Consider the following 21,654-nt stretch of genomic DNA (forward strand, 5'->3'; position numbering starts at 1 on the left):
CATGCAAAGAAACAGACATAAAGTGATTTTTGCTCTGCTCTATCAGAGCTGTTTATCAGGGGCACAGAGAACACAGAAGCTGTTGGGGAGCTGGTGAAGATTTCTTCAAGATAAGGAGGATATACAAACAGCTCAGGTCTGGGAAAGGCCACTTAGTGGTGTATAATAGAAGCACCACCAAGGCTCAACACATACTTCTATTTTGTTGCGAAAGGCAGGCATGTTCAGCCACCCTCAACATTAAAGTCCTGATTCTTGCCTCTGAGCACCATGAAACTGGCCTGGCAACTAGGTTGGTAAACAGGGGATCTTTCAGTGAGATCTCCAGGATTTAATTTCAAGGACAGATTAATAAGCTGATGACAGAGCATCACATTCTCCATCATGTCTAGGCATTGGCAACACATTGGATCTTGTCCAAAATAACCCACTTGCCCAAGGGCTGGAATTCAGCTTAGACCTAGGCTCCACACATGCAGACATTTTAGAAGCAAACTGGTCTAGCTGTCAAGGGATGGTTTCTTTTAGTCCACTTAGTTCAGTGTCAGCGTACAAGTCTGCAAAGCCAAAACTTACCAAGTCCAGTCTTTGGGGCCAAGAAAGCATACATCACACATATTGGTAATTTTTTCAGAGCTCACACTCCAAATTATGTTGGCTAATTGGAAATTGTGGCTTGCGAAGGAAGATATGAAGTAGATGTACCTGTACTTGCTGGTCTTCCAGTGATGATATTTGGTGGGAAAGGTTTTCTTCTTGGGGGTATAGGTCTAGGTGGCAAGGGTGGGCGTCGAGTCCCTGGTATTACAGCTAAGAGATCATATTTAAGTTATTGTTAGTATTGATTGTGTAAAAAATACTAGATATGCAGCAGTTGGATGAAAGAATAGATTCTGTAGAGAAGTGAGTATGGGTAATAATTGTGATATTCCTTTAAACTGACATCGGTCATAGAAACTGGCTATAGATGAAGGCTACAGAGATGCAAAGCATTAAGCATCTATTGTTGTCTACACAGACTTAATAGCATTTCTCCTTTGGCTGGTGTTCTACCCACCTTCAACCCTACAGATAGCCCTGGACTTAGGATGCAAAGAATTACAGTGGTGTAACGTGATATGCATTCAACAGAAACCATTCTCTGAGTTTCCACCTATTCTTGAGGGAGCAATACATAGTAATGTATGCTCTTAGGACTCTGTGCAGGGCAGTGGCCTGCAGCTCCCACACAGTTGTGCATTCAGAAGGGTAAAGGACTATGCAGTACACTACAGTGTACTGTGTTATTAAGCTATACTGTTGACAAAGTTAGCTTTCTTGAATGCATTTTTAGCTTGTTTCATCTATAATGAGTTTATTGGGATGTAACCCCATTGTAAGTTGAAAAGCATTTGAATTATGGAATTAAAACTAAGTGAACACCTGTAGAACTTGTTAAAATGATTATGTCAAAGTAACATCAATGGAAGAAATAATAAGCTTGCACCTGTGGAAACTAAGGTTCACTGTGAACAGTTGTGGATGTCCACTGAGCAAGGACACTGGGCCAGGGAGACATAAGTGGAAGTCAACATTTAGCATTCCCACTGCTCAATGCAGCCAGCTGAGAGATAGAACAAACATTTCTAACTGATCTCCAGGGGGAAATAGGCATATATAAAAATGTCAATTATATATATGTACATATACACACAGCATTCACACACACATATAATTTACATACACATCTCTATATATGCATATATGCACACATATAATTGACATGTATACACATGCATACACATCATACACATACATTACACACATGAACACACATAACTGACACATGTCATATATGCATATACACATATAATCAACATACATATGCATGTATGTATATGTGTGCATATAAGTATAATTTGCATAAACCATCTACTTCGCATAGAGGTTGTTAAGGCTGAAGGTGCTCGGAAGTGTTCACCTTAGCCAAAGTTCCTTTTCAGGTTTTTGTTGCAGCTTAAACAGTCATCTTTCTTTGTATAAATTGATTTCTTTAAGTTGGTTTAAAACTCTTTAAAATTGCCAATCCTTGAAAATTCCCTATGGGTTAAGTACTTCCCAGGATACTATGGGTGGGGGGAGAGAGACTGTGTGTGTGTGTGTGTGTGTGTGTGTGTGTACTTGTACAGGGTTCTGTATATTTATGCACATGTGCTTCTCAGTAGTGATAACAGAAACAGTAATATACCAGCGTGTGTCTCTCTGCATCCTTATTAAAAGCAGTGAATCCTCATTCAAAGGTATTAAGAGGCTCCAATTTAATTAATTATGTCCCTCTTAAATCAGGTACATAAATAATTTCAGGTAACAGGTTATTAAAATAACTACAAAAGAGCCAAACAGATGCATGATTAAAAATGAGTCCCCCATAGTGACTCTGCTGTACTTTTTGTCCACACGCCCTTCAGAACATCAGATAGTAATTCTAAAATTGCAATCCCATTAGTTCTCACTGATATTTAATTTGTGCACATGCTACTTTTCATTTTTTCCAAGGAGAGTATTTCGGAATGTTTCCCTTGCAAGAGCCATGCACTGGTAGCACGGTTCTCACTCCTTGGGGGTTGTGGGGATGTGAGCATCTTTGTGGTAACAAATGCCACTGCAGTTTCTGTCCATGGTTCAGAGACAAGCTGGCATCAAGAAATAGGATACCTTCTTCCTTACCTGGCTTTTTTGTAGAGTGCACAGTATCCACTGACACATTCCTGCCAGTCCCTGGTACCTTGGGTGCTTGCTTGATCCCTATAAACAGAGACAAAAGCAGAGAATAAATACAAAGTGCAAATGTGCTTAACATTGTCCTTTACAGAAGTTTGGTGCTGTCAATGATCACTGCACTTTTGCAGAATGGGCATCACTGTTTCTGTGCCCTGACACGTTCATACGCTTCTATAGCCTGGATGTAGGAAAAAAAAAAGATTCAAAGAGCTATGTTCGTGAGCTCTAGTTTTTGTCAGTGGAGTTAGAATTTGGTTGTGGGTTGTGGTTTTGACACTATTTTCCACAAGCCTCTTCCTGCACTGCCTTTCTGGTTTGGATCGCCTTACACACAAAATGTCATCTCTTGGGATTTCCTATTCTGGCCAGTATTCATGGGTACATTTTGTGGTTTTAAGAAAATTTCTTTCATGCCCATAAAAATTCCTAGAATTCCAGTTGGACTGACTTCAAACTTTCTCAGTAGGCCTTGGTTATCAGGCTAAAGAGGCTAAAAGCTGCATTGTTGCCTTTGGGATTTGGAAATTCGGCCTGGTCAGGTTATCTGGAAGAAACTGATCTGAAAATGACTTGATGTCATATTTTTACCTCTTGAAACTTCTAAATACAATTTAGTGGTTATTGATTAGCCACTCTCCTGAACACCCGGGCATGGATTTTAAGAAGCTTTAATTGGTAGAGGAAATTAATGTGTGTTTCATATATTATTTAAAATATATGTTTAGGAAAGTAGCAACCAAATTTTTAGAATCCAAATAATAAATGTCATTTTAGATAAAATGCCAAATCCTGAAAAGGAATCTTCACTTTGCTGATCTGCAATTTACCTATCAAAAATGAGTGCGGCATTCAGTTCAGACTGCACTTCTCAGGAGCTCTGCAGGGACACGGTCAATCAATTTCATCTAACGTGCAGGCAGAGATACTGATCTGACACACAACAGAAGCCCTTGTGTGCCTGAAGGCAGATGATACTTCCACATTACTTCTTGATATTCAGGGGATGAATCTAAAAACACAATGTCATACTCTGCTGCTCATATTTGAGAAAATATGAAGGTATTTCAGAAAGTTACTGGAAAAAGATAAGTTTGCTTCAGAAAATTTGAAATCTGTGAATATATTTTTACAACATATATTTTTAATAAATTATTTTTGGATATCCTTTATATGTATCCTTTCAATTCTTTTTGTACCAAAGTATATTTCAATTATGGTTCCCATTAACTTTTTGAGGTACCCTAAAACAAATCATCATGGAGACTGTTTACACGGAGCCAAGAATTAAAAGTTGCTAATTTGGGGCTCAGTGTGGTAGCCTAGTGGATAAAGTCCTCGTCTTGCACACACGAGCATCCCAAATGGGTGCTAGTTCTAATCCCGGTGACCCTGCTTCCCATCTGGCTTCCTGCCTGTGGCCTGGAAAAGCAGTGGAGGACGGCCCAAAGCCTTGGGACCCTGCACCCGCATGGGAGACCCAGAAGAGGCTCCTGGCTCTGGATTGGTGTGGCTCTGGTTGTTGCAGCCACTTGTGGAATAAATCAATGGACTGGAGATCTTCCTCTCTGTTTCTCTTCCTCTCTGTATATCTGACTTTCCAATAAAAATAAATCTTTCTCAAAAAGTTGCTAATTTGTGGTAGGGAAAAATATTTCTGCGGGCAATGACTATTTTGTGGCCAATGCCACAGTTTGAGCAAAAACACTCTTTTTTCTGTGCCTCACTCTCAGTGGTCACAGGCCAGGGCCCAGTTGGCGGTTACTCTGTGAATGGCTTGGGGAATGGAAAATAGATCTACTTGTGCCATTAGGATAGTGATAGCTGTGATTTCTCAAGGGCAATATTTTTTTTTTAATGTTCTGTAGAAGGCTTGCGTGTTGTGTTCCTTGAGTAGGTACTTCATCACCACCCTTCTCCCAACTTTTCTACCCTCAGAAAACAAAATATGTTTATCAGTACTGTACAAATACTTGATACCCACGATCTGAATTGTTACAACCTTCTGTGTGGGAGATACCATCCATACCCCACAGGGAAGGAACTCCCAGGCAAAGGGAGATGAAAAGCAATTTGTCTCATAATTTTGAACTGTTTAGATACAGATGTACACATGCCAAGGTCCAAAGTGTATCTTGCAAGCACCAAGTGGCACAGTGTAGAATATTTAATATCTTTTTTTCTCTGATTCTTTATACTGACTCTATGTGATTATAATCCTAGTGCCCTAGACTCAGGCTTTCATAAGGGTTGAGTTGCCATGACTATTTGGGGGGCTGAATGGCCTTGGCTAGCAAACATGTGTTACCTAGCCATGCTGTTTGTAAAGTGGAGCTCAGCTAATATGCTCCAACACTGAGTGGTCTCTGACCAGGCACACCCAGATCCACCGGGTCCACTGGGGTTTGTGTGTCCTGGAGACGATAAAAATTCTGCAGGGTTGGTTCACAAATAAAGCCTGCGATACAAATTCCTTCAGCTTCTTTTAATCAAGGGGGACACTAAAAGACATGAACTATTTCCTGTCTCTTTCTGTATATAGGTGTAAAAAGGTATATTGCAGTGTTTGAACCTCAGATGTAGGTCCCGAATTCAATAGAGTATCACTGCCAAGCAGGATGTTTTCCAGGCTGTAGAAATGGAGAGAAGCTGGTAGTATGTGGAAGCACTGGGAAGCGCTTTGCAAAAGGCAGCTGTGGGGCTCAGTGCATGGGGATGGCCACAAGAGATTGAGCTCACACAGGCCTGGACTGTCCCGCTCTGAGCTGTGTGGTTTTGGCATGTCAGCCAGGCAGCAACATGAGCATCAAACCCAGGGACAGTGAACTTTCACTGCCCCCAGTCAGAGCGGAACAAATGAAGGTCAAAGGTAGGAGGGAGGTAGTGGCAGGAGAAAGGAGGAAGCCAGTAAGAAAGATACTGAGGAACATGAATTCTCAGGAAGTGACAAACAGTCTGGCCCAGGTCGTGACCTGAATTTCTTGTCCTGCGGCAGGACTAATCAATGTATTGACTAAAGGGCAGACTGAGCTCTGGAGGCAGCCAAGACTGGAGCCTCAGTGATAGCCCCTGACTGTCATATGGGATTTCTCCAAAAATCTCCAGATTCACATAGTTCACCCCTTAGAAACTCATTCTTCAAGATGAAGTAATGATTTGGGTATTTTTAACCATGGTAACAAAATCTTTGCAAATAAACACAGCAAACTGCAGGCCAATTTTCAAATGTATTAATGGCTCCATTCCTCATAATCAAAATGGGGTGATATTTATGAACACATGGTCTCTGTACCCTTAACCCCAAATCTTAGCACCTGGCTAAAATGTTGGGGACAATGAGCCAGCAGACTGGAAGATTTAGCCACAGCCCAGAAAAACACATTCTTCACCCAGAGGAGTCTGGGTTCTTGTTGTGGAGCGCACTCCGTGTGGTGGCAGTAAGATGTGGTTTCCTCATTAGCAATGTAGAAAAAAGCTGTCTGGGTTTCAGGTTAAATAGTTCCTGCCAAGTCACATGTGCCAATGTGGTTTCAGAAGTACACTTTGCCTGGCACACATTGATCTTCCATAAATGTTGACTGAGCAAAAGAATGGCTAAGCAGCCCAGCAGTTTCCGTTTTCAGGAACAAAGTCAAGGGATTGGCTTGCCACGGGGGTCAGCACACACTTCCTGGACAGGGTGAGACAGTAAATTTTTTCTCGACTTAGTGGACCATACTGACTTTGTCATAGCTATTCAATTTCTCTACAACACTGTGAAAGCAACTGTGGCCCAGGAAAACTTCATTTGCAAACACAGGCCTGTGGGGGCTGTGGTTTGTCTGATCCCTGAAGCCCAGTGCATGCATCATTTGCTTGCATTTTTGCAGGCAGCTTTCAAGAGATTCTCATATCAATAATACACCAGCCTCGAAAACTGGTCCACCTGAATGCTAATCTCTGCAGGCTATTTCTTAACACCGGGGTAGAGTACATGTAGGTATGAGGCACACATAAATAAGAGAAAGATAAATATAGTGATGCTGCAAGATGAGAAATAAAAATTCAGTAGGCCTTAAAATATTCATGAGGTTCATGGAATTATTGCAGTTTTTAGGGAGATCTAAATAGTTAACTGTTCAAAGCCTTCAAGGCTTAGATTTTTTTTTTTTCATTTTTCTGAGTTCTTAAGGGCCTAAGATATTGAAGAGAGTGTTATGTACATCCTAAACACTTACTTTATCAACTAATTTTTAAATTGTAAAATATCAGAACTAAAAATGTTAGCAAGAAAAACCATAGGCAGATATATGCAGATATTTTAAGTTTGTGCAAAATTGAAAAGTTAATTTTGGTGCAAGATTTTTTTTTGAATGCAAGGAGTCTTCGAAAGGATTATGGAAATATTACTAATGAAAATGATATGTATAGATCTCAAATTATTTACACAATAAATGCATGACTTACTTCAGGTGTCCATGAATATTTAAAAGTACCCTCAAATGTGAAATAGATAATACAATTATCCCAATTAGGCTTGTAACCTAGGGAGAACATTTTGGTCTCTAAATTATTGAAACATCATCTGCAAAATATGTGAGAGCTGTTAAACTTTCCTTTGATTTCTGTTTTTTATGACAATTAGAACTTTTCTTGCCTTATTGCAATGACTTTATTTTTACAAAATGATCTATCGATTTATTTAGAATAGTGATTGTGAAGAGGAGAAGCACACACACTCACACAGAGGAAGAGAGATTGACTGATCTTTCATCGGATGGTTCATCTCCCAGATGTTCCCAATAACCAGGCAGAACTAGGCTCAGCCAGGAGCTCAGGACTCAATCTGGATATCTCACATGAATGGGAAGAGTCCAAATACTCGAACCGCCATCTGCTGCCTTCCAGGATACAGTAAGCAGAAAGCTGGATGGGAAGGGAAACAACTGGAAGTGGACCTGCACTCTTGTATGAGATGCAGGTGTTCCAAGCTGTGGCTTACCCTGCTGTACCACAATGCCCGTCTTTGCACCGACCTTAACTCCAGTACTATGTTCAAATAGTTCAATGAAGGAATTGTTATATTCTCAATCTTAAAAGAAAAGCATCTGTATTAAGTCAGTGTAAATTTCTCATAGATGTCCTTTATCATACTGAGGAAATTTTCCTCTAATTCTAATTTGTCTAATGATTGCAATTTGTATCTACTGGAGGATCATAGCATTTTTCTCCTTCATTCTATTAATGGGGTCAAATATGCTTATTTCTTTGACTGTCAAGCCCCTTTGCATTCCTGAAGAAACCCCATTTGACCATTACATATGCCCATGGTATCCATGGAGTTGTACCACTCAAGGCCTTCTCCACAAAGGGTGACTCCACAAGAGCTAACAGCTGGGTGCTCTCTGCTGACCTCTCAACACAGACGGGGATCTCAAGAGGTGGGCCACAGAATAAAGAACTGACATAACAAATTTTGGTTGGGATGGAGATAAAGAGGAGAACACTGAATTCAGCTTTGTTTGTGCCCACTAATACTTTTTTGTTGTTTAAATCAACAGTTGACCAGCTCAAGACATCCTGTTAAACCACAATTTGAAAGCTAAATGTGACAGATCATTATGAAAAACTTTTATTTATGTCCTCAAAAGGGTAATAGATATTAGTTTTGATGCAAGTTGTTCTGGAAAGTATTTATACTGTTGATAAGCGGAAATGTAGTAATGTTCTGCTTCCCTCAAATAAGCATTGTCCTGGTGAGAGTCAGGGTTGATTACATTGAAGGTTAATGACTTTCAAATGTGATTATAGTCACTTCATTCCTCTCATTTGTTTTGTTAACCTCTAAATGCTTTCTTCTTTTACTTACATAACATCCTAGCGATTATTTGACTACTAAATAACTAATACCTGCCTTTTTCTCAGAAGGGCTTGAGAGAAGGTGATCTCTCAGATTGTTTGCATCCATCTCAGAGATTACACACGGCTTAATCCCACAGTGGAGAAACACAGAAGCAGGTGGGCACAGAAAGATGTTGGAATGATTCCTTGCTTTTCAAGAGTTAGAAACTTAGTATTAACCTCATTACTTAGTTTGAAGAAAATTTCTAGAATTTCAGACAACGTAGTTATCAAATAAAAGTACAAATATATAAAAGAAACTTCTTATGCCAAATATATTTAGGTACTATTTACATAATTTTATTAATAGAGAATTATGAACTGATTACATGTTTATACATTAATAAATTCATGTTTTTGAATAACACAATACTTATATGATTAAAAATATTTAAATAAATGATGTAATTTCACATTAAGTCATCTAATGACTACCATTTGTCCATGGAGTAAGTTGGCTGTTTGAACTTTTATCAGATCAATGTTCTAATTATCTATGATCAGATGCCTACTCCATTGATTTGCCAGGTTAGGGTTATGTCACTTATTTCATTTGAGTGGTTTGGAAATGTTAACATAATTGTAACCAGGGTGATCAATTGTTAATTGCTATGATTAAATGTTTCTTATTGTTCATTCTCCTGATTGCTAACAGATGTAGGACTAGAAAAATTAGAATGGTATTTGTGAAACTGTAAACTTAAAAAACAAGTCATTATCATTGCAAAAAGTGAAGTTGTATTGAAATTTAGGAAAACAGCCATTTTTATTATTTTCATTCAGTAATTCATATTTAGTCAGGATCTTATTTAGAAGCAAGAAGATTTCATATAAGAGCTAATTTAGCAGACTGAGTTTATGAAAATGAAAATCTTTTTAATGTTTTTAGAGTCAGGAAACTTGGATTTTGGAATGAGTTTAATTTTCAATTCCAGTTGTACTAGGAACTTTCAAAAACAGTAAAAAATGAATTAAAATGTGAATTCAACAAAATTACAAAGACTGAATAACATTATAATTTTGATAGACTCAAAAAGAAGTATATTTGTGGCTGTTACCTGTTCCCACTCCATTCCTGCTGGGCATCCCACTGGGTTTGGGTCTGGCAGGTCTTGTCTTATCTGGAACTACAAGAAAGCAGGAAATAAACAGTGCAGCCATTTTATTTTTAAAAGCATGTATTTAAAAATATTTATTTATTTGAGAGACAAAAGGAAAAGAGAGAGAGAGAGAGAAAAAATCTATCTTCTAGTTAGCTTCCAAATATCTGCAACAGCCAGGACCGGGCTAGGTCAAAGCCAGGAGACAGAAACCTAACCCAGGTCTCTCACTTTTGTAGCAAGGCCTTAAGTGTCCTTGCCAACACCTGCTATCTCCCAAGGAGTGCGTTAGCTAGAAGCTGGAAAGCTGGAATTGGAGGCAGACTCAAATACATGTACTCCAGCAGGGGACACAAGCACCCCAAGCTGCATCTTAACTACTATTCCAAATGCCTACCTCAGCTCATACATTTTCATGTTAAAACTTCATAACCAGGTAAAAAAGGATTGTCGGAGAAATGGAAGTTATTTAAGTAGGCAATAAAAAATGATGGTTTTTAAAAAATATGGTTCGTTATTTAGAGGCTATATTCTGGTAATTTGGGAATATTTATGAAGACCTGAGTTTGTACTCTAAAGTGTGAACTTAATACTTGACTGTAAAAAATAACTTGGTAGGGAGTTTATAATTCTACACAGGAAATGCCTTGCTTTACTTATAACTTTGATAGAGTCAAAATGGAGCATTTAGCATTAATTCAAGCCTAATCCATAATTTTTAACTTGCTGGTCCTTTCATAGGAGTTTGTAGGTATAGTTATCACAGTATACTACAGGTTTCACTTCAGTAATCCTTGGACATACCCATTGTTGAACAGAAAATGAAGATGAAGTCATTTAAATTTCTCTCCTACTTTGAACTTTCAATATTATTGTGAATTTAGAAGAATTTTAAAGAAAAGCATTAAGTGTACTATGACTAACTGAGCAGGCCAGATTGCCTGCCTTTGAGTATACTCTATGTAGTTTTTTCTACCTACTTTAAAGGAAGGAAGAAGCGGGGGAGAGGAAGATAGAGAGGAAAGGGAGGAAAAGCAGAGGAGGGCACGGTGAAGGTAAAGTGGCTAAGTCACCACTTGGGATGCCTGAAACCCACATCAGAGTGCCTAGTGTAAGACTGGGCTACTCCATTTCTGACCCAGTTTTCTTCTAATGTGTGCCTAGACTGGCTGGGGATAATGGTTTGAGTACCCTGCCATCCACGTAAGAGACCTGAATTGATTTGTTTTGGCCTGTGACTGCTCTGGGTACTGCAGGCATGTGAGGAGTGAACCAGCTGATGAAAGGTATCTTTTTTTTTTCTGCCTTTCAAATAAAATGAAAATAAATTAAAGTTTAAAGTGATTTTTATCCATAATGTTGCAGGGTAGTCTGATTCTTAAACAGCTTTGTCACTTTCATGGATTGATCAATACATTTCAGTTATCCACATGGATCAAACTTTCTGCATGTTACTTATTGCAGTTTCAGTGCCCCCTGCCTCCTGCTTCGGTGCATTTGGCTGTTTCAATCCATGTTATATCTGCCCAGTCTGCTCCTTATGTAGGTCAGCAGAGAAGCAACTCACTAAATCTGACAGGCGGTTTGTCTGGTGTCCTGGGCCTCACAGTTGTAGACAGCCAATATGGTGCTGAAATAGAAAAATACTTCATAATTAATGACCAAAATTCCCAAGCTCCCTGAATGCAGATCTAACACCTCAGAGGCCAACAATTAATGTTGTTTTCGTGGAAGTAGGAGGAGAGTCCTTGATCCCCAATGATACTAAGGGGAAATAAAACAAGTGAGAATATCCATGACTAGATGTTAAAGGCACACACACATTGAGTAGGTCATTTGTAATGGGTGTTAAGAAATAATGATCATTTAGTTCATGTTTTTCCAAGATCATAAATTTTATCGCATAGTCGCTTAACAAGATAAACATAAGAGTGTCAGCCATCGAGCTATCCACATCTCTGAATAAGGGTCATTGTGGAACATTATTTTGCAAAAAAAAAAAAAAAAAGACAAACAATCTGAAAGAGAAACAGATTTTTAGATGGGCAAGCAGAGTGGGATCATGTGGTCTCTATCGACTTGTGTTGCTCATGAACCCTGAAGTGTGAAGTAGTCACTTAGTGCCATAATTAAGGCTGTTTGAACAAGAGAGAAAGATGCCTTGAGCCCCGTTCATCAAGACAGGTGTGTGAGGAATGAGAACTCAGACAAGCTTGGACGAAAAGCAACTTCTTTTCTGTGCCTATTATGTAGGGTTTGCATGGAAAGCATTCCTAAATGAAGACTAAGTCAATAAATTAATGGGTGGCCATTGTAGGCAGGCACATTTTGTGAGATAATGCTGAAATATCTTTCTCCCTTAGGACTTGGACTACGTGTGTACATCCTGGAATTTTTCCACCCCATTACTGCTTCCCTATGCTGCCCTCTAGGGTACTACATTGTCCCCCTGGCAGTGTTTTAGCCCAGACTGGAGAAATTTTGTTGCATATTATGGAAGTAGAGAACAACATGCCGATTATTTTGTTTGTATCTTGAGTAGATATTTAAGTAATTATGAATCAGAAACACTTTGCCTACAGAGCTTAGAAAAATGGACCTGTGAAATAAGTTCTAATGTAGCTTGTTTATAACCTTGCAATGCAAAGACGGTAATGAGTACAATTTTGGATGCTAATACCCTCCCTGAAGATTTTTTCTTTGAGGACATCTTTGTCATCTCAGGTAAACAGATCCCTCATGAGCCCACTGTAAAAATACTGGGCAAAACTCCAGAAGATCATGAATCCAAAGATAGCACAATTTAGGCTCCATACATTAAAAAGTCAAATTATATGAATGGGTTAAAACAACTCATTCAATGATATAAGATCCTACATACACACCCAAGAGTCTGTGAAACTGCTAACATAAATATGCTTTAGGAGAAATTGGATGAAAATTAAGTTTGTATTAGTAATGATGATATAATATCGATATTCTCACAAAGATAAAGGAAAAACCAAGCAAGAGAAGATCTAAGAGCCATTCTGAAAACCAAGAAGCTATATTTAGATAAAATCTTTTTTCTCATTTGGCAATACCACTTGAACTGAACAGGCATATTCATTGATCTTGCTTATTGTAAATATTTATTTTGCTGAAAAATACTGCTATATAGGTATGACATCAGCTATCTTCTATTAAGCCACATATGAAAAAGACTGACAAATATAAACAATAAAAACGTAAATTTCAGGGTGAAATATGAATGGAACTGAGTTTTGTGAATTTTGTGTTTTTGAAGTTGCTAATGTGGAAATGGGAGGCCTGTCACTATATTATGCTTCTGACTTCTAGCTATCTTTATAGATAGTTAATAAAATATACTAAAAACAACCAGTTCTGTATATATTTATACCTCAATAGTAAATAAAACTTTCAAGGAACTGTCCTGACCATTGAGTATTGGTCATAAGTTGCCCCACTGACAAACTGACTAAATAAATATCTTAGATTTTCCTTATTGTTAGCATTTCCTCTTACTATTTCAAATTTAATCTCTCAACTTTTTTGAGTTAGCATTGATAGTGGCTTACAAAGTAAATTTGTCTTCCTACCCTTTATGAAATTTGCAATTCACTTTTTTTTTTTTGCTTCTTACCATCTAAAACTAGAGATGGGTAAAAGAGGTCATTAAGTGATGCAGCAACATTAAAGGAATACATGGCTAATTATATGTCAAGTAGGACAGACAAATATACAAAGGAAGACTTCTGAGAGCACAAAGATGAAATAGGGAACTGTGTAAGGAAATACAAATTCCCCAAAAGCAATAAATCACAAAGAAGAAATAAACCTAGAAAATGACAGAAGGAAAAAATAAGAATAAGAAATCTAGCAGAACATGTTCCTCAGATGTTTAAATGTTGTAATTTAAAAAATGGTTTTTCTTTCAGGCCATAGTATATATCGAAGTGCTTGAGTGGGGACTACAGGAAAGAGGGAGAAAACAAGGGAGGAGGAACAGAAGGGGAAGGCAGCAAAGGTTCTGATATATCAGATGTGAAAAATGGGCAAATGAAGGTCAAGCAAGGAAAGAAAATGGGACCCTTTATGATTAGTTGTTAATGTCAAAAGCAATGACTTAAGAAGTGATGTTCTCTACATTCCATTAATATTAATAAAAGTATTCAGCTCTGGCTTTCACCTACAAAATGAAAATAATATAATACTACTTTGGGGTGAGGAGCTGCATTTTGTAAGGAAGACTATTTATGGATTAAAAGCATATTAGGGGGCCCAGCGCAATATCGTAGTAGTTAAAGTCCTAGCCTTGCACACGCCTGGATCCCATGTGGTCACCAGTTCTAATCCCAGCGGCCCTGCTTCCCATCCAGCTCCCTGCTTGTGACCTGGGAAAGCAGTAGAGGATGGCCCAAAGTCTGGGGACCCTGCACCCACGTGGGAGACCTGGAAGAGCTCCTGGCTCCTGCCTTTGGATTGGCTCAGCTCCAGCTGTTGCGGCCGCTTGGGAAGAGAACCATTGGATGGAAGATCTTCCTGTCTGTCTCTCCTTCTCTGTATATCAACCTTTCTGATAAAAATAAATAAATCTTTTTAAAAAAAGCTTATTAGGGGGAGAATCAAGATGGCAGAATAGGGTAAGTACACATTTAAACAGAAACATCAGCCAGTGTGAAACAGAGAGGGCACATTCCAGGAAATAGGAGAGGACAGAACAACAACAGAGGGGTACCCGGAGACTGACAGACACAGGAAAGCACTGGACACAACGGTGTGGTGTTGCAGTGACCAATACTACAGCAGCATTCAGCCAGCAGTGATCTGAACTCCACCAGCAACCAGGTGGGAAGGGGCATTCACCAGGAGCTCAGGTTATGAACCCAGAGAAAGAACTGCTTACCCTACTGGTCTGTTTGATTTGACCAGGAGCAGAGACAGAGCAGCAGATCCCAGATGGACAGTGCGGGAACAGGTTGGATTTCACATCCTAGTCTATCACCTAAAGCCAAATCTGGTGCCATTTTGTTTATGGAGGCAAGGGACAAGACTGTACATGCACTGAGCTGGGAGTGAACAAATTTCTGGTTCAGTGAACTACAACAATGTGGCATCCTACAAGTTCCACCCAAGATAGGTCCAGATAGCCCTCAGACTTGATGGCCAGATCAAGAACTCTAGTAGTGGCACATCAGGTGCCATTTTGTACAGTGTGGCAAAAGCTTTAAGGCTACAGGGCCAACAGTGAGCTGCACAAGCGCTGAATTGGGAGTGAACACACTGAGCCCAGTGCATTGTACTAGTTCCACAGAGAAAATACCAACTTTGACATTGTACAGGTCAAATTAGGTCCATGTAGCCCTCATACCTAACAGTAAACAGGTTCTGGCAAGATCAGCACCACCAACAACCTAAGTTGTTTAGGACATCTGGTATCTCCCTAATCATGGGACCTGCTGGAACCAGAACCAGGAGAAAGGTTGTACAGCCTCAGCATGGAATCACAGTGAGCCAGGAGCTGAGGCTACAGAGACCATGCTGGAAAACTAACAAAAGAACCCAGATCTGGAACTCAATGGAGGGAGTGGCATTAGTGACTGAAAACAAACAGCCATATACCAACCACAACAAGTAAAATTGAACTGTTGACTTGTGGGTGACACAGCTTAGAAACCTGTCCAAAGGGTAACAACAATGAGTATTAGGAATTTAAGGAATGTCACACAGGAAATGAATCAAATGAAAGCTGATGTATCAAATTAAGAAAACAGTGGAGCAAATGAAAAGTACAGGAGTATTTTATTAATAACAAGAGCACGTAAAGCAGCAGTTGAAGAAATTTAACAATGTCACACAGGAAATGAATCAAAGCTGATATATCAGAAATGAAGAATACAGTGGATCAAATTAAAAGTATAGTGGAGAGTCTCCAAAATAGAATGAAGTTGGCAGAAGAAAGAATGTCAAAATTGGAAGGTATCTCCTGTCACCAGAGGGAAACAAACAAAAAGCTGGAAGAAGAGCTGGGCAAAGCTAAAAAAAGTATTCAGGAATTGAAAGACTCTATTAAAAGGTTAAATAGAAGAGTTATTGGAGTTCCAGAAGGTGCAGAAAGAGAAGTTGGATTTACAAATCTATTTAATGAAATACTAAGGGAAAATTTCCCTAATCTAGAGAAAGAATTGGGAAACAACATCCAGGCGGGGCACAGAACTCCCAACAGGCTTGACCAAAAGCAGTCTTCACCATGATACATGATAAGGAATATAAGGGAAAGATCTTTAAATATGCATGTGAAAAAAATCAACTGACATATAAAGGAATGCCAATTAAACGCACAGCTGAACCTCTCACAGGAAATTTTACAGGTCAGAAGAGAATGGAGCAACATATTCCAGATTCTAAAGGCAAAAAAAGTGTTGGCCCAGGATAACATATCCAGCAAAACTTTCCTTTGTCTTTGAAAATGAAATAAAATTCTTCTACAGTAAAGAAATGTTCTAACAAAAGGCCTCTTCCAAATCTACCCTACAAATGATACTTGAAGATGTTCTCTTGACAGAGAAGAGGAATAGCACCCACCAAAACCAAAGGCAAATGTGAAGAACATTCCAGTAAATTAACAACAAAGACTAAATCAATGAATAACTCATTGCTAAAATGGCAGGACCAAATTACTACCCATTCATATTAACCCTGAATGTAAATGGATTAAACTCATCAATCAAATGTCATAGATTAGTAGATTGGATTAAAAAACCCCATCTATTTGTTGCCTATAGGAGACTTATCAACAAAAATCAGTGGAAACTATATCTCATGGATTTCGACTTTTTTTCTTAGTTTCATCTCTTCAAAACACTTTCTCATTGAATTCCCATAACTCATAGAACATACAATAGCAGCATTTTCTTCAAGAAGATTCTTGATTTTTTTTTCATTTCTTCACCAACACATTGGTCATTCAGTAGCATGTTATTTAATTTCATGGCATTGTAAATTTCTTTTTTCTTCCTGTTGTTGGTTTTGTTTTGTGGCTTTTCATTTAAAAGGATGTATAGTAATTGTGTAATGGACACTATCATATCCAGATATGAGGATACAATGCAGTATGTATCTCTACTTCCAGATCAAAGATGGACTCCTAATGAAACTGTTTACTATATCTTTACTATATCCTATAAGGATGCTATACTCTGCCATTGTCCATGCCCATAATGATGGACATATCACTTTATATGAAGAACTATACTATGGTATTACTATAGGGGAACTCAGTGAGGGGTAAGGAGTAAGGTAAATCCCAGGGCCTATGGAACTATCATAAAATGATAATAATAATAATAAAAGATGTAAAGTTTCTTAAAAAAAGCACAATAGGAATGTCACTATCCAGAGTTGGGGAAATCACATTACCTTGAGTTGTCTTTGCCAGTTCTGTTGTTCTTATAATTTTAGTTGTGAGGAGTTCCTGGGTGGACTGGTCTATTTCTTCTGGGGAGAAACACAGTAAGATGGCTCATGAAAAATGATTTTCACTGTGAACAGAACATAAGACCCTTGGATGCTTTTCTGCCTAAAATCATGACAAAAGAATAAATTGTATTTTAAACTATGTCCAGCAGTCATGCCATTCAAAGTTAGCAACATATTTCAGTAACTTGATTATTATATTTCCTGTTTTTCACAGTTATTTTTATAGTAATTACAGGGATTTTCAAAAACTTTTAGCTAAAAAGTAAAAATAAGAAGTCAAACAAAATACCCTCCTTACATGGACTCTTTGCATGGCCAAATGTGAATGTGCCTCCTGAAGTGAAGTCTCTTTATCTTTATCCCCTTCATATCTCCTCTCTACTTCATTATTTATGTGAAAAGAAAATAATCATATAAAATATATATTTATAGCATTTAAGAATATTTGATTTTTCTTATGTGAAAATCAGAGTATGTATTGACACAGGACACATTTCTCCTAAGAAAAACAAAAGAGACTCCAAAAGAGAGCCCACACACGTACGGCCAATTGATATTCCACAAGAAGTCAGAAATAATCTAGGTGAAAAGCCTGATCTCTTCAACAAATGCTGTTGGGAAGGTTGGGCAGCACCTTGCACAGAAGTAAGAATCAAGACATCCATCTGTCACCTTATACAAAAGTCATCTCTAAATGGATCAAGAATATGCACCCAGAAACCATTAAACTATTAGAGGAAAGCATAGGAAGCACTCTGTAAGACATAGGATTTGGGAAAGATTACTCAAAAAAATCACCAGCAGCACAGGTAGTCAAAGCCAAAATAAACAAATGGGACTGCATGAAACTAAAAAGCTTCTGTACAGCAAAGCAGATGAGCAATGAAATAAAAATGCAACCAACAAAATGGGACAAAATCTTGCACACTATACAACTGATTGTGGACTAACATGCTGGATTTACAAACAGCTTCAGAAACTCAATGACAGCACAACAAACAGCCCTGTGAAGAAATAGGTGAAGGAAACAAACAGACATTTTTCAAAAGAACAAATTTGAATGTGTAACAGACATATGAAAACATGTTCAGACTCCCGAGCTGTCAGGGAAATAAAAATGAAAACCACATTGAGGTTCCATCTAACTCCAGTGAGAATGGTCTACATTCAGAACTCTAGTAGTAACACCTGCTGGTATGGATGCTGGGAGAAATGTACCCTCCTTCACTATTGTTGGGACAGTAGGCTATTGTAGTCACTATAAAAGTTAAGTATGGAGAGTGCTAAGGGACCTGAAAATTAATCTGCTGTATGACCCAGCTATCCCATTTATGGGAATATATCCAAAGGAAATGAGATCTGCATATGAAAAAGGAATCTGTACTCCTATATTTTCAATATCGCAATCTACAATAGCAAAGACATGGAAACAACCCAGATGTCCATCAAAAGAGCAGCGGCTAAAAAACTGTGGTACATCTACTCCACGGAATACTACTCATCCATTAAAAACAATGAAATTATACCACTTGCAATCAAATGGTCCCAGCTAGAGACCATTATGCTCAATGTAACAAGTCAATCTCCAAAGGACAAATATCATATGTTCTTTCTGATACAAGGCAACCTTCATGAAAATACAAGATTAATATCCCTTTCAATACTGTTTGTGCTATATCTCAGGAGTTTTGATATTTTTTAAAATTTTGATTCATTCAAAATAAGTTTATTTTCCTCATTAATTTCCTCATTGACTCATGGGTCACAAGACAGTTTATGGTTTTCATTTCTTTAGTGGCAAGTTGATCATTCAGTAGCATGTAATTTAAATTCATGTTATTTTAACTTCATGTAAATTTTCTGTTTTCTTCCTGTTGTTGATTTTGTTTTATGACTTTTCATTTAAAGGGATGTTTAATAACTCTGTAATAGAGCTTAACACATTGAGATGTGAAGATACAATGCAGTATGCATCTCTATTTCCAAATCAAAGATGTACTCCCAATGAAACATTGTCATTTTATATTGAAAATTGGCATAATATTAGAAAGGGAAATAGTTAAGGCACAAGGATCAAGTTTAGATGGATTTTTGTCATACTGTTAAAAAAAAAGACCTGTCCTTTGCACACAACCCATGAAAATAATGTTCTTGCAACTACTTTATGGCCAATATCTACAAAACTGGTCACTCATTGGATGTAAGTAGCAAAACAACTTTTACCTTGAGTGGTTAGTAGTTCTTCTTGACTAGGACTTGGTGAGATCATAGGTATGCCTCGTGTTTCTAAAGGAGCTGCAAAAGAAAGCAGCAAGGTTCTAAACATTCAGATTCAAGGCCAGCTATCAGACTACACCAGCATTGTGAGTTTCCTTCATCTGACATAAAAAAGGAAATGAAAACATGAACTGAATCTTGATGAAGAAAGCCAAGTGTATGGAGAACTATTAGAGAAACGATAATGGAATATCCACGTAATGGTTCTCAACTGTTTTTATACCAGAGCATAATAAATGATGTTCTCTACTTGACTACTTTCATTAAAATCCCTGATTAAGGAGTGTGGGTAACACATGTTCTGGTCTGTTTAAAAATCCCTTTGTCTCCCACCCAAGAAAACACATGTTGCAGTAGTGTCATTGCAACATTCATCTTCCTGAGTCTGTTCAACCTTGGGTATATAAAAATTATTTTGATCAATTATAATAATTTCGTAGCAGCTTTCAAAAATCTCTTGCAAGTATGTTGTAATGTGACAGCTGAGAACCACTAGATTAGTAGAAATTGTTAACTGGATGGGTACAAGTTGGAATCACAAGTTAAATGAGGTAGATACAGATGGATGCACTCAGTGGTGAGCTTTCTTAATGATCTTCAGAGCAAATCCTTGCCAACAGGGAAAGTATTGCTGTTCTGTTTTGGAAAGAGTAATTGTAATGAGGATGAAATGTTGAGATGGGTTTAGAAGGTATGATGCAACTACGGTTATGATGATTTGAACAGGACCTGAAATTTTGATGGGCAGCAAAGCAAACAATGAGAGTTGACCAGTAAGGGAAAGACATTACCTAGTGTGGCCTTTGGTAGATCAATTCTAAAGGTAATAGGTTGCAGAGCTGTGCCAAAAGCAAACCAAAGAAACACATTTATGAGAATTATTACCTGGGGGAGTAAGATCATTTCTATATTTTCTAGATGCATCCACCTAATCATCTAAACATCCTCTAAGAATTAGGAGAAAATCTTCATACAGGCTGAGCTTCCCCAATCCACAAAGCTCCAAAATCCAAAAATTTTTGAGCACTGATAGAAATCTAACAAGTAGAAAATTGCACACCTGATCTCATGTGCTTATTCACAAAGTGTACGTACAATAAAACTTCTGTGTGAAACTACTCAGAGGTGGGCATTTGGCCTATTGGTTAAGACACCTCTTGGGCTACTTCCATCCCATGTTGGAGTACCTCTGAGTGCAGGATGTACTATTAATCTGTTAATGTGTATCCTGATGTGCAGGTGAAGACTAAAGGTTGGGTTGCTGACATTCACATGTGGGCTTTAGAAGAGTTCCTGGCTCCTACCTAGGGCTTTGGCTACCCCAGGTATTCGTGGGTGAATGAATCAGCAAATGGGGAATCTTTTCTTTCTGTTCTTTTCAAATAAATATTCAAAGGAGAAAAAAACTACTTAAAAAAGTTATGTGTATAGGGGTGTAGGAAACAAATTAATCTAATGTTTAGACTTGGATCCCACCCCAAGATATCTTATATATATGCTAATATTCTAAAATATTAAAATATCAAAATCTGAAGCTCCATTTTGAATAAGCATTATTCAACCTGTAGCAGGTGCCTTTTAGGGAATTCCATTTAATAAAAACTCTAAACCATCACTCAGGAAAATTTTTGACTGGGCATTCCTATATTCTCTTTAAGAGTACATGTCCAACTCAGGGGTATCACATTTGCATTTTAAAGGGTTATAAATCAGTTGACTCCACTAATAATTATGTTTTATAATTTTAGCATAGCCAGCCTTCCATAAATACAGTTCTGGGAAAATTTATGATGTATTATGCTTTCATTTAAGAGGAGGCAAAAATTTCAACCAGACTGTAGAAATTTCAATTCCCTGATAGAAGTATAGATTTTATAGCCACAATTTCCTCTGAACTTGTTTTATATCATACACATTAAAATATACTGATCTCAGGAATATTTTTTGAAAACTGCATTTTCTAATAGGGAAAATAAAATAACTCATTTACCACGTTCACTCTGAGAATCCTGTGGGTCTGGTTTATGAGATGGAAGCACAACTTTCGAAACTGAAACAGAGAGATTGAAAGACATTGTGTACTCTAATTGCCACACCTAAACTTAACCCTTAGCTATAATATCATGCAAAACATGAGGAAGATATTTTTGTGACAGTTCAA

General features: G+C 37.9%; 1 protein-coding gene across 1 annotated transcript in view; it reads right to left on the reverse strand.

The window, feature by feature from the left end:
• Window positions 1-21,654, reverse strand: part of ABI3BP (ABI family member 3 binding protein) — a 230,799-nt gene that overhangs the window by 30,429 nt on the left and 178,716 nt on the right. Inside the window, exons 47-54 of the mRNA XM_058661811.1 lie at window positions 21,484-21,543; window positions 20,285-20,332; window positions 19,440-19,511; window positions 17,157-17,234; window positions 11,305-11,367; window positions 9,696-9,764; window positions 2,707-2,784; window positions 706-810 (exon numbers count right to left, since the gene is read on the reverse strand). Coding sequence (XP_058517794.1) covers window positions 706-810; window positions 2,707-2,784; window positions 9,696-9,764; window positions 11,305-11,367; window positions 17,157-17,234; window positions 19,440-19,511; window positions 20,285-20,332; window positions 21,484-21,543 — 573 coding nt within the window. The remainder of the gene's footprint in view (window positions 1-705; window positions 811-2,706; window positions 2,785-9,695; window positions 9,765-11,304; window positions 11,368-17,156; window positions 17,235-19,439; window positions 19,512-20,284; window positions 20,333-21,483; window positions 21,544-21,654) is intronic.

The sequence above is a fragment of the Ochotona princeps genome, chromosome 3 (assembly GCF_030435755.1).
Source record: "Ochotona princeps isolate mOchPri1 chromosome 3, mOchPri1.hap1, whole genome shotgun sequence".
Taxonomy (NCBI): Eukaryota; Metazoa; Chordata; class Mammalia; order Lagomorpha; family Ochotonidae; genus Ochotona; species Ochotona princeps.